The sequence below is a fragment of the Drechmeria coniospora genome, chromosome 02, assembly GCF_001625195.1.
Source record: "Drechmeria coniospora strain ARSEF 6962 chromosome 02, whole genome shotgun sequence".
NCBI lineage: Eukaryota > Fungi > Ascomycota > Sordariomycetes > Hypocreales > Ophiocordycipitaceae > Drechmeria > Drechmeria coniospora.
In genome coordinates, this window is record NC_054390.1 from 1,329,446 (window position 1) to 1,342,436 (window position 12,991).

Sequence of the window (12,991 nt, forward strand, 5' to 3'; positions counted from 1 at the left end):
CCCGTCGTCTCTTCCGTCTTCGCCGCCAGCCTTCACCACCCGCCAACTCCTCCTTCACCGAGCCCCCCCCCTCGTTCGCTGTTCTGCCGCCTCACGGCCCCTCTTCTGCCCGCCGTTCACACCGCACCCCCCACCAAGGAGCCCAACACCACCTGCTCGTTCGGCTTCCCCCTCGACCTGCTCCATGGTAGCCCAGGCAGCAGCCCTCCTGCAGGATCTTCGAGGGCTTGACCCGCTGATGCTTCGTCATGGAGGAGCAGATTCCGACTTCTTCCACGCCGCCGCCCGCGAACCGCCGCCTCACCCAGTCCAGCCGACTTACACCCCCTGAGCCAGCTGCGTCGGCAGCGGCACTCTCCAGCTCCGAGCCGTCCCTTCGATTCCCTCGCCCGCAGGGAAACCGCCGTCTCGCCAACTGGGTTTCCAGCAGCAACCCCGACGTCATGCGTCTCGCCGCGACTGTCGAGGAGACGGGCCTCGCCGACTCCGCCTACGAGCTCATCAACGGCACTGACGGCGAATCGCCCGACGACAACTACGCTGGGTCCATGGACGAGTCCGTCGATTCTCTTGACTTCCAGCGCCCTGATGACGTGCAAAGTCTCGCCGGCACGGAGAACACGCAGGACGATGACTCGATCGCCGACGAGGCCGACACGCTACCCCCGGCCTCGACGATGGACTTGCGCAAGGATGGAGAGGTTGAAGAAGGAGTCGTCAACGCCCCAGGTGACGACGCACGTCACGAAGCATCGTCAAACGGCTCCGAGGCTGACGAAGCCCTCCCTTCGCTATCGTCCCTCGAGTACACGCAGATCAGCCTCGGCACGCCTTCCATCGCCACGCCCGAGGCGAATAAACGTGCAGCGGCGGCGGGCGTCGAGGCCGCCCGCAGCGCGTTGGAGGATCAGCATCAAGATACGGACAGTTCCGAATCCGCAGCGGCCTTTCAGTTCCCACCGAGATCGAGCCCCGCCCTTACGCCCGATGGCAGCATTTTGTTGGAGAGACGGTCGGTGCCCGAGCCTCCTCGGCACGGCGGGCGATGCAAGAAGACGAATCCTGCTCGGGCAAAGTTCGCCGCGAAGCTAGCCGACGATGGGGGAATTTGGGCTCACTTCAAAGATCGCTTGCCGAACACGACATCGGCGACCCTTCCGGGCCTTTTGCTCGCAACCGCCCTGGCCATTCTCATCCCCATTCTATACTCGCCCCCTGCTGACGGCCCCAGGCCGGAGATGGCCACGGTGACGACGACGATTACCGCCACGACAACCTCGGTCGTCATCGCGACGAGCACGCCGTCCTCCCTCTCTCGCCCGAGCACCTCCTCGACGACCGGCGGCATGGGGCTGATTCCCGTGGGTGACAACAAATCTGACGAGGGGCTCTTCGGTGCCAAGAGACCCATCCTCACCTTTACGCCTCACGCGCAAACCGACATCTTGATCCGTGTTCCCAGCAGCATCAAGCAAACGTGGCTTGCGAAGAACTGCCTCGTCGTGGATGCTACCAGGGGAGACCAGCAAGTTCAGGCGGTCCTGTCCCCCGTCGGCGACGGCATTCTCGTCAAGTTTGCCAAGAAGGAGGCCTACGGCGTCATCAAGTTGTCGGTGCGCGCCACGTGTCGCCCGAGGGTCCAGAAGATGATTAAAGTTCACTTCGGCAGGGGTGTCGTGGAGGAAGCCTTGCAGATGACCAAAAACTTGGCTCAAGATCTGTCCGGCCTGGTGCCTGCCGCGGCCGAGGAAGCCGGACGCTGTCTGAAGAGAGCGAGACGGTCGCTCGGTGCCGTGTCCGACACCATCACCAACAACGTCGTCTTCTCCTCCGAAACCATGCTCGGGAGACTCTGGGGCAGCGTTGCGGCATCGCAGGGTTCGTTCTTGAACGCCAACGCCGCTGTCCTCGGTCGCATCAGGGGTGTCGCCGAAGACTTGGCGGAGAGCCTCGGCACGACGTCTCGACAGGCGAGGGAGCATCTGCATAGGGTGCAGGACATTCAGGCAGGGCTCCGCCTTCGGCTCCTTGGAGCCCAGGTGTCGGCAAAGATGTGGTGGCTGCGAGCGACGGGTGGGGAGAAGGAGCATGAAGATTACGAGCACAAGGCCAGAGAGTTTGTGGCAAGCCAGCACGCTGCTGCGAGGGCCGCGAGTTGGGCCAGACGACCTCGGGAGGACGTCGACGTCGACGCCCGATCTTGATGGCAACTGCCACGGCATGGTTCGTGCGAGGCTCGTGGCGAATGCGGACGCCAAACGCCACACTGGCACGAGGTGACGGTGCAGCAGCAGCGAGGGGGTATGCGACGTCGGTGACCAGGGTTGTCGCGGTGCTTCTGTGCCCTGTTGGGCTTGGTGGAATGGCATGAACACGGCTCGAGCCGGTGCCGTTGTCGGGTTTCGTTTCTGTTTTACGCCTTCACTCGCTCTTACTTCTTTTCTTGTTCCTCTCTTGCTTTCGAGACTATTTTTTTTTAAACAACGAGCATGTCATAACTATCTTCAACCCTTGCCGGCTTGGCTTTGCCACGACGGATCATCATGTACAGTAATTTGCCTGCCGTGGAACGAGTATCAGGACTTTGACGTCATTGCGCGGTGCGTTGACCGAGCAGCACATACAACTACGCATGCACATGGCGTAGTCAAAGGAAAGGCGAAACTGTTATTGCTCGACGAACCTTGACAACGGGCGTGTCTCCCGCAAACCACAAGCAGTCGTGGGGGTTTGGCCGACAAATTCCGACAGTGCCAGTGCAGGGTATGTCTTTCTACCGTCTCGGTTGTCACACAACACCAGGCACAGGCAGACGAGACCGGCCGATCCTTGGATGGTACTGCCGCATGCGCGTTGAGATGATTCAATCTCCGACTCGAGACCAAAGATCTCGGTAACTGCTTTCAATCCTTGTCCATCATTGGCTGCAAGACTGGTTGGCAGGAGGGAGGGTTGGATAGTATTATTACAGTACTGTATGTACGGAGTAATACTGTACATCTAGAGTGTTACGGAGTACAGTACTGTAAGTACTGTAAGTACGAACATCGTACCCTTAGTCAGCAACATCGCTCGTATGCAAGTACTTACTCCGTATTACTCGTGTTCCGTAAATGTACGGAGTACTCCTAACTGTAATTACTTACGGAGTACTCCGTAGATTGCGATGAATAAGGCATGGTACAAGCAAGTGCAACTACTTACTTCATATTACTCCGTAGTGACAGCTTATACTCCGTACTATACGTACAAGTACAGTATTTTGCAGGCAAGTAAGTGTACGTGTGCAGTAGCTGGTAAGTACAGTACTCCGTATTTACAGGCAGGCATTGTCTACTGTACTCCGTAGCTGTACAGTACCTGTACTTACATTCTTATCCACTGTAAGTAGTGTACTAGGTGTACGGTGTACTCCGTACCGAGTACCATAATTGTGGTTGTGCAGTATTACTGGTACTTACTCTTGCGGCTCCTCTGGCGGTGCAGAGGAACCTCTGGTCACTGACTCGCCCCCACCAAGACATTTTGGGCTTCGGCCTCTGAACCCCCAATCAAAATGGCTCTTGACCAGTCTCCAGCAGGGGCGGGCTCCTGAGAGGAGGGGCAAAAATCAACCACGTTCGGTCCCCCCCCCCACACACTGCCTTCGTTGCAGTAGCAGCAGCAACAAGCAACTCGTACCTTTGCCGAAACAACAACTTCGCCCCCTCGACGACGGAGTTTGTGCTTTCAGTACTACGTCCATCTTCAGAAGACGGAAGAATATTGCACATAGCCGATGTGAGTGGCCCCACAAGGTGAACTGTTGGCCTGTCTAGCTTTGCACGCCCCTCCCCCTCCTTCTGGTCGGTGGTGGAGCAACCGCAAGCTCCTGGTGCTGGAGGGGTTTTGCAATAACAAATCTAAATCTGCTGGGTCGCGACGCTGACCGGTGGGGGTTTTCCCTCCTTCTCAACCCAGACCGCGAGGAAAGCCAACAGCGACACGCGCAAACCAACAGCATGTCTTCCACCGACAACACCGAGCCCAAGGTCGACGAGACCAAGGCGGCCACGGAGACCAAGCCGACAGAGACCAAGCCGACGGAGACCAAGGTACGCCGCCCACACCGCTTTCCGTTCCTCCTGGCGAAGATGGACGGCCGAGCGTGACATTCTCGGCTGGGAGTTTGAGAACCGTCGTCGGGCTGACGTGGTGCTGTTCGTAGGCTCCTGCCGCCGCCTCCGCGGATGAGTCGAAGCCCGTGACCTCCTCCGCCGTCTTCTCCATGTTCGGCGGCGGCGCCAAGAAGGAGAAGAAGGAGGAGGAGGAGCGCGGAGATGTGTCGGGCAGTGCAAAGGCCCAGCGCGAGGCGGCCAAGGGCGAGGAGGATGAGGCGCCCGAGAGCGAAGACGTGCACTTTGAGCCCGTCATCAAGCTGACGGAGAAGGTGGAGACAAAGACCAACGAGGAGTTGGAGTCGCAGGAGTTCAAGATGCGCGCCAAGCTCTTCAAGTTCATCAAGGAGAGCAGCGAGTGGAAAGAGCGTGGAACCGGCGACGTTCGGCTGCTGAAGCACAAGGAAAACGGCAAGACGAGACTTGTCATGCGCCGGGACAAGACGCTCAAGGTCTGCGCCAACCATTACAGTGAGCAGCCGTGACCATGACCATTCTTTGCCTTCCCCCTCCCCCGGGGATCGAGGCGGAGTGCGGTTGCGAGATTGCTGACGCCAACGCCTCCTCCAGTCGTTCCCGAGATGAAGCTTTCTCCCAACGTTGGATCCGACCGAAGCTGGGTGTGGAATGCGGCCGCCGATGTCAGCGAGGGCGAACCCGAGGCGGTCACCCTGGCCATCCGCTTTGCCAACTCGGAGAGTGAGTTGACGTTCACGGAACGGCGGCACGCGGTGCGCACGAGACTGACACGTTCGCTGCAGACGCCAACCTGTTCAAGGATGCCTTCATGAAGGCCCAGAAGGACAACGAGGCAATCTTCAAGAAGACATCCGAGGAGCCTTCTTCCTAGGCGACCTCGGAGCCGTCGACGTCGGCAGAGCAGCAGCTCGGTGCCGTCGAACCGAGCCACCCCCCTCCCCATTTCCCCTTCCCCCTTCCCCTTTTCATGGCCACATCAACCTTCAGCGTCGCTGCAGCGATGTGTGCAGTCCCCGATCAATAGAAAATTCCCATCACAACTTACACGCAACCGATCCGCCCTGGTGGAGCGACGGCTGGGACAGGATGACGAAAATCGTGCGCGGCGTGGAGAATATAGCATATGAGAGCATAGAGCCACAACACCCGTAATCAGAAAACAGCGGAAGAGGAAAAAAAAATGAGGAAGCGACGCTGCGTCTTGCGTGGCGCCCAATGACGCAACTGGTGATTCGTCTTGTCCGTCCTCGGCCCTCCGGGCACGGAGATGTGGTCTCGTGAGTGAATTGAGCTCGTTCTCGTCAGGTCCAATGGAGAGATGGCGCTGGTGAATGAAGAATGAAGCACGCGTCAGCCAACAGGCACGGAAGGGGAGCGAACCCGCGACGCCAGCCCAGGCTCCGTGGGCGATGACGTTGAACAAGACATGTCATGGGTGACAAGGTACTCCGTACTTGGTTGTGGAAACTGTTGAGGCGATGGCGTGAACGTGGATTGATGGATGGCAGGTGGGACTTTTTCGTCCATCGTGGGGGAGACGAGTTGGTTGGGTGGTGATTTTGTGTGTGGTGTGTCTGTCCTCCGCAGCACGGTATGGTGGCGGTACTGGTGTTGGTGGTAGCGGTGGTGGTGGTAATAGTGGTGGTGGTGGTAATAGTGGTAGTGGTGGTAATGGTGGTAATGGTGGTAGTGGTGGTAATAGTGGTAGTGGTGGTAATGGCGGTAGTTGTGGTAATAGTGGTGGTGGTGGTAGTGGTGGTAATGGTGGTAATAGTGGTAGTGGTGGTAATGGTGGTAGTGGTGGTAATAGTGGTAGTGGTGGTAATAGTGGTAGTGGTGGTAATAGTGGTAGTGGTGGTAATAGTGGTAGTTGTGGTAATGGTGGTAGCGGTGGTAGCGGTGGTAATGGTGGTGGGTGGTGGTGTAGAATACGAACTAGTACCCAAGGTCTTGACCGCACAAGTGGTGGACGCTAACATTGCAGCCTTTCAGCCTCTGAACAGCCTGCGCACGTCCATCTCTCGACATATCACCAAGCCAACGACCAGCTCCGTCCGACTCGTCGTGCTCAAGGCACTTCGGTCGCCATCCGATCGCCATCGCCCCTCGCTTGCTAGATTCGGGCATTTTCCAGAAATCGATTGACAAACGGTCTACGTGCATCCCTTTGCCTTGGTGGTCATCCTGCGCATCCCTTGTTTGCATCGAATCGCAACCGTGTGGAATTTTCTCTACCGTCGAAAAGAGCGTGCAGAGAGACAGAGACAAAGAAAGAGAGAGCCGTGGTAGCTGGACGAGTAACGTGGGACAATCGAAACGAATAGACGAGCCTCAACACTTGGATACGAGCCGGGAAGAGAAGGGAGATAAATACGGGAGCCATCATCACCATGTTGGTCGAGGTACGTCAAAGTCGCCGCCCTACGCGTCTGCTCTGCCGCGCGCTGCATTTTCTGTGCATTCGGTGCATTTGGCCGTTGCCGAGCGAACGAAAACACGAACGACCGACGACCTGCTCACCTCGCCGGCGGTCGCGGCTCTGGTTGCCGTGCCGGTCGAGTTGCCGTCGCTGTTTACCCTTTTGCCGTTGCTGCTGCCATGGACAGCAGGCAGCCTGGAGAACCTTGGCTTCGCAGCCGGGAGTTGCTTCAGTTGCTGCCGTGGCCGCCTCGCCGCCGTGCCATGGACGCATCTGTTTCTCGTCCCTGTCCCTGTTGCCGCTTTCGTTGCAGTTCCGTCCCCGACCCCGTCCCCGTCCCCGTCGCCATCCCCGTCCTTCGTTACCTTGCCTCAGCGCCAGCTCGCTGCCTTTCCGTCTGCCATTCCTCGGCCACAACCAGCTCTCGCTTCTGGGAGCAATTTCTCGATCCTGCTCGTTACGCACCACGCACCCGCCCGTCTCCGTCCCGTCCCATCTTCTGTCATGGCTCCTATGACCCGAGGGCGGACGAAGGTGATATTGAGGACTAACACGTCCGTCCAGCGCAAAGTCAAGGTCGTTACGGACCAGCATCCGATGTACGCCAACCCACCCCCAGCCCTGCCTGCCCGGTGCTGCCCAACGTGCGGTCGATGATGCTGACGGTGACCTTGCGTAGCGACAAGCCCTCACCGGTCGAGGAGTTTCCAATGCGAGAATGGAGCCTGCGGTTGCAGCTGCTGGACGAGGATGGCAACGAGCGACCTGCCGACGTCTTCACCAAGGTCGTCTACCATCTGCATCCGACATTTGCCAACCCCGTCCAGAGTGAGTTCAATCCTTGTCCTCGGGACCGTTGGCGCCACCTCCGGTCACCTTCGCTCGCTGACCTCGTCGTGTACCGCCAGCCTTCACCAAGCCCCCCTTCACTTGCACCAACGAGGGCTGGGGAGAGTTTGAGATTACCGTCGAGTGTTTCACGACGGAGAAGACGAAGCTGGCGCCCATCATCCACGATCTCAACTTCCAGCTGGAGAAGTACGAGGTGACGCATACCGTCACCTTCAAGAACCCCTCCCAAGCGTTGCAGGAGAGGTTGCGCGAGACGGGACCGCTGCCGACGGACGAGGATCGCCCCAAAAAGAAGGGTCTGGCGACGAAAAAGGGGACGCAGAAGCATGACTACGAAAAGATTGCCGAGGCGCTCGAGAAGCTCGAGGAGGAGGACCTGCTGCGCGTCATACAGCTCATCAACGAGAACAAGGGACCGGACACGTACATCAGGAGCGATGTCGAAGGTTCGTGCCCTCCTTCTTTGGAACGCCGGCACCTGCTCTCTCATTGATGCATCGTTGGCTAATAGTTGACAACCTCGGTGAAGCTGGCGAGTTCTCCATCGACCTGTACACGATGCCAGATCAACTCACGACCAAACTCTGGGAGCACCTTGTGAGTTGAGCCGCGCCGGAGCCTCTCGCATCAGCTGACCGTCCGTCCTCTCCGCCCAGTCCAAGAAGGGTCTCGTAAGTTGACCGCCCAAGCCTTTGCCTCGCCGGACTAGGACTGGGACTGGAGACGTCTCGAGCATCGAGACTCTGCAGCCGCAGTCCGTGAAGGAGCCGCCCCGAGCAGCCCGAGCAGGAAGGGTCGACAACGAGAACACCGGAAGGAGTTAAGGTAATGAGGCCGGGCCCGTTCTTGGGCATTGACAGTGCTCGTGTTTTGATAAAGAGCTGGGGAAGGGGAATGAATGGCCTTTAATTTCTTGCACAACCACGTCGTAGGACTCGAGAAATGGCAAATAGAACTATCTTCCTTTCCACCCCTTGATAGAACGCCGTCATCTGCAAGAAGAGGTGCCTTGATCACGAGGGCCTATTGATCAACGAGGACGACGCAGTCGCCTCGAGCCGACGCATCGGCTGTGCCTGGAATGCAAGCCGTGCTGTATGAAGTACGGAAACGAGTGATGAAAGGTGGGCACCCTCGCCCTGGACGCCTGGAAACTGTTCCGTCCTGGATTTGTGTCCAGATGAGGCGGCAAAGCTCTGCTACGGCGCAGGCCTCGAGCTACATGCACTGCTCGTCCTGTTGCCTGGACACGTCGACATGCCAGGCATCTACCATATCCAGAGCCGACTCTCTTGGTGCCGCGGCGGCACCTTGTACCTCGTGCACATTGAGTCCCATTTGATCCCCTGCACCAGCTACGACAAGGGTACTCTATGAAGCAACCAGCCCTCCCCCCCCCCCTATTTGCGCAAGAGACGTCAGGTCCGTATTGACTTTGCATTGAATAACGTCCTGGTTAGGAAAGATGGCGCTGTTACAACTTCGCGACACGTGAACAAGGCGCATGGTGCCGCAACAACTGTTCGTCCATGTTGTATTGTATATCCATCTACCCGAGTTCCATACGCTTGAAGCAACTTGATATCTGACGACGGTACCACCCGCCCTACTACGCCCAGGAATCCAGCTTTTGGATGCTGCAGCCGGCCTGCCCCTGACTACGCTGGACCAGCCGACCCAGCCGGAACACCTTCTCCGATGTCTCGAGCGCCCGCGTCACAGCATTGGCCTTGGCCGCGTCGACGGCGATGACCATTCCGATGCCCGAGTTGAAGGTGCGGCACATTTCTGCCGGCGCAACGTTGCCGTTCGTCTTGAGCCATTGGAAGACCGGAGGAACCTCCCACGTGCCAAACTCAATCTCGGCCGCGAGGGTGTCGGGTAGCATCCGCGGCACGTTCTCGAGAAGACCGCCGCCCGTGATGTGGGCGAGGCCCTTGACCTGATCCAGAACAGGTAGAAGGCTCTTGACGTAGATCCGGGTCGGGGTCAGGAGCGATTCGCCCACCGTCTTGGACTCGTCCCAGGGCGCCCGAGACTCGTACTGCAGGCCCGCACTCTGCACAACCCTCCTCACGAGCGAGAAACCGTTGGAGTGGACGCCGTGGGACGCCAGGCCCAGGAGGACGTCGCCCTCGACCATGGCCTCCTTCCGGGGTAGCCTGAGCGAAGGCGTCACCGCACCGACAGCGCAGCCGGCCGCGTCGTAGTCTTCCCCCTGATACATGCCCGGCATCTCCGCCGTCTCTCCGCCGACCAAGGCGCACCCTGCTTGCCGGCAGCCATCGGCAACGCCCTCGACGAAGGAGGCGGCGGATGGGAGGTCCAGCTTGCTGCAACCGTAGTAGTCGAGGAACATGAGCGGGGTGGCGCCCTGGACGATGAGGTCGTTGACGTTCATCGCCACCAAGTCGATGCCGACCGTGTCGTGCTTCCTCATCGACTGCGCGATCATGAGCTTCGTTCCGACACCATCGATGGCACCGACGAGGATCGGGGCGGCCGCGTATCCGCACCGGGAGAGGTCAAGCTCGCCGCCAAAGCCACCGATCTCGGCGTCGGCACCGGGGCGCTTGGTGCTGGCGACGGCCGTCTTGATCTTCTCGACAAAGTCGTTGCCCGCTTGGATGTCCACGCCCGCCTGCGCATACGTCATGCTCTCCTTGGTCTGGTCGCGGAACGCACGGTGGGCAATGTCCTTTCGGAAGAACATGCCGTCAAAGGTGATGATGTTGGAGGACAGGGCGTCGTAGGCGCCGTCGACGGCAGCCTTGAGCGAGTCGCCGACCGAGTTGACGGCGATGACGCGGCCTCCCGATGTCTTCAACCGATCCCCGTCCAGGGTGGTGCCGGCATGAAAGACGGCGGTGCCAGGCTTGGGCGGCTGGACGTGCATCGGCGTGCCCTTGGCGTAGGAGCCGGGGTACCCTCCAGCGGCGATGACGACCGTCGCACTGAACTTGTTCTCCACCTTGAGATCCAGGTTGTCGAGGTACCCATGGGCGCACGCGAGCATGATTTCGGCCAGATCCGTGTCCGCAGACAGCAGCGGCAGCACCGTCTGGGTCTCGGGGTCGCCGAACCGCACGTTGTACTCGAGCACCTTGGGGCCCGAGCTCGTGATCATGAGGCCGGTGAAGAGGACGCCGCGGAAGGGCTGCTTCTCCCGGCGCATGCCGGAGATGGTAGGGCCGAGAATCTCTCGGTCGATCCTCTCGACCAGCTCCTCGGTGGCGATGTTGGTGGGCGCGTAGCAACCCATGCCGCCCGTGTTGGGGCCCTGGTCTCCGTCGAAGATGCGCTTGTGGTCCTGGGCGAGGGGTAGTGACTTGAAAGTGTAGCCGTCGCAGAAGGTGAGGACGCTCAGCTCGTCACCGAGGAGGAGCTCCTCGATGACGACCTCGTCGCCGGCGGCGCCAAACTCCTTCTCCACCATGAGCTGCTTCAGGCCAAGCTTGGCCTCCTCCTTCGTCCGCGGGAGGATGACGCCCTTTCCGGCGGCGAGGCCGGAGGCTTTGACGACGACGTCATGGTCGACGCCGTCGAGGTAGCGGACGGCCTCGTCGTAGTCGGAAAAGTTCCCGAAGGCGGCCGTCGGAATGTTGTACTTGTTCATGAAATCCTTCGAGTACGTCTTGCTACCCTCGAGACGGGCCGCCTCCTTGGAGGGGCCAAAGCAGGGAATGCCGGCCTTTCTGAAGAAGGCCTCGATGCCGTCGACGAGCGGCGCCTCGGGTCCGGGCACCACCAGGTTGACGCCATTCGACACGGCAAACTGGACGAGCCCGGGGAAGTCCTGGGCGGAAACGGAAGTGACGTTGGTCACCTTGGGGAGGGTCGCCGTTCCACCATTTCCGGGGACGGCAAAGATGGAGTCGACTCGTGCTGACTGGCTCAATTTCCAGGCCAGAGCGTGCTCACGGCCTCCGTTGCCGATGAGGAGGATGCGGACGTCGGCCATGATTGGCTTCGGCTCCGAGGGTCAGGATGGCCAGGTGGCCCGACTGCAACGCAACTGTACAGACGCAAGTGTGCGTGTTTGCCGTTGGGGTTTCGCAATCGTACTCGTCGAAGTCGCGATGTCGACAAAATTTTCGCCGCTTGACGGACGGGACGATCGATGGGGCGGACGCGAACGGAAAAAAAAAAGGCCAGCGCAAGGTTAGCTGGCTGGCTCATGCCGGCCACGCTGAGCCAACCAGCGGCTCAGTGGTCCATCCAGTGGTGTGCAAGTGCAGTACTGCACTTGAGGGGTGTCGGTGGTGGGTGAGTCGTGTCGCGACCAGGCTAACTTGGGCACATCATTCAGACTCCCACCACTCTGCACGGTAGTTGCAAATCATGCTTCTCTCCACCACAATCGTTCGTTCAGTAAGTAGTGTACTGGATAGGCAATTTTATGCACGCACCATGCTTGCGCGAGTGTGTGTGCCCATAGGTTCCATCGAGGAGCTCGTGCCGTCACGCCGGGGTTCTCGTCGGATTCGCCAGAGTGAATGCAGGTACCTGTACGTTTTACTGGCTACCTAGTAGTTTGTACGGTGTATTGCATACAAAGTACTGGTACGGTACGGAGAAACTATGGAGTATGGAGTACTGTACGGAGTACGGAGCAGGTGTGCAGTATCCGTACTGCACAGTAGCATATACTCTCCACCATCACATTGAGGGGCTGGCAGTCTCGTGGAGGAACGATGTGACGGAGGGGAAGATTTCTCTCAAGCGGTCGAAAGCTTCGTCGAGCTCGTGCGGCTTCGATGAGATGGACCAGTTCGAGTTTCAAGAGGATGGCCATGATAAAAACACCAGAACCGAGCAGTGCTTTGTTATCTTATTAGGTAGTATGCACTGTGTGCCCTCGACCACCCGACACTGCTACTGTAGAGGGTGCAAATGCTCTCTGCCAACTCCGTCGCGCCTCCATGGTCGGGTTTACAGGGATGATATCTCGTCCCGTACCATCTTCCATCATCAAAGTCCCGACGGATCCGAACCCATCAGCAGTCTCACCTTCAGCAGCTAGAATGGTATATTCTGCTTTCAAGAGATTGCGAGTACCCGTAGACATACACGGTCAGTGCAAATAGGAGCCGTGAAAAACCTACTGCAGATACGATAGGTCCGGTATAAGTAAGTACTTAAAACCAGGTACGAGGGCAAACAAGTATTGTACATTCATCGTGCATGCTTGCCGAGTACAAGTTAGTACTTACAGGTAGAGACTAGCTGCACCTTATACGTTACAATCGTGACTGACGAGAAGGGCTGGGAAGCCGGAAGGCGGTGAGCCGACTGTCGCATTAGTACCTGCAGAGTCCGTACAAATGCACGCAAGTACTTGCAAGTATACTCGAGTAACCACTGTACATATAACACAAGTATTACTAGGTGTAGTCATCACATCCTACAGTAGGTGTGCATCCGGGATACGAACGGGGTGCTGGTGCTTGCAATACTTACAGTTGTGTGGATGACTGCACACTTGTTGTTGTACATGTAATGTAGATGTACAGTATATTTAGAGGTACACTTACACTTACTTAGGTGCGTACGGAGTACTTCGAAGTAAGTACATGGCGGCGCG

At 58.5% G+C, this 12,991-nt stretch overlaps 4 protein-coding genes across 4 annotated transcripts; 3 read left to right on the top strand and 1 right to left on the bottom strand.

The window, feature by feature from the left end:
- Positions 1-248: 248 nt before the first annotated feature.
- DCS_03640 (uncharacterized protein) lies at positions 249-2,204 on the top strand (the record flags this gene model as incomplete). The annotated part of the gene is made up of 1 exon (XM_040800957.1): positions 249-2,204. The coding sequence occupies one exon, from the start codon at positions 249-251 to the stop codon at positions 2,202-2,204; it is 1,956 nt and encodes a 651-aa protein (XP_040655990.1).
- A 1,797-nt stretch (positions 2,205-4,001) lies between these two features.
- On the top strand, positions 4,002-5,007 carry DCS_03641 (uncharacterized protein; the record flags this gene model as incomplete). The annotated part of the gene is made up of 4 exons (XM_040800958.1): positions 4,002-4,094; positions 4,208-4,628; positions 4,728-4,856; positions 4,919-5,007. 4 exons carry the CDS (start codon positions 4,002-4,004, stop codon positions 5,005-5,007), a joined length of 732 nt encoding a protein of 243 aa, XP_040655991.1.
- Positions 5,008-6,526: 1,519 nt separating this feature from the next.
- Positions 6,527-8,231, top strand: DCS_03642 (uncharacterized protein; the record flags this gene model as incomplete). The annotated part of the gene is made up of 6 exons (XM_040800959.1): positions 6,527-6,538; positions 7,120-7,154; positions 7,235-7,383; positions 7,464-7,853; positions 7,919-8,004; positions 8,097-8,231. The coding sequence occupies 6 exons, from the start codon at positions 6,527-6,529 to the stop codon at positions 8,229-8,231; spliced, it is 807 nt and encodes a 268-aa protein (XP_040655992.1).
- Positions 8,232-9,016: 785 nt separating this feature from the next.
- DCS_03643 (bifunctional purine biosynthetic protein Ade1) lies at positions 9,017-11,368 on the bottom strand (the record flags this gene model as incomplete). Its single annotated transcript, XM_040800960.1, has 1 exon — positions 9,017-11,368. The coding sequence occupies one exon, from the start codon at positions 11,366-11,368 to the stop codon at positions 9,017-9,019; it is 2,352 nt and encodes a 783-aa protein (XP_040655993.1).
- Positions 11,369-12,991: the final 1,623 nt, after the last annotated feature.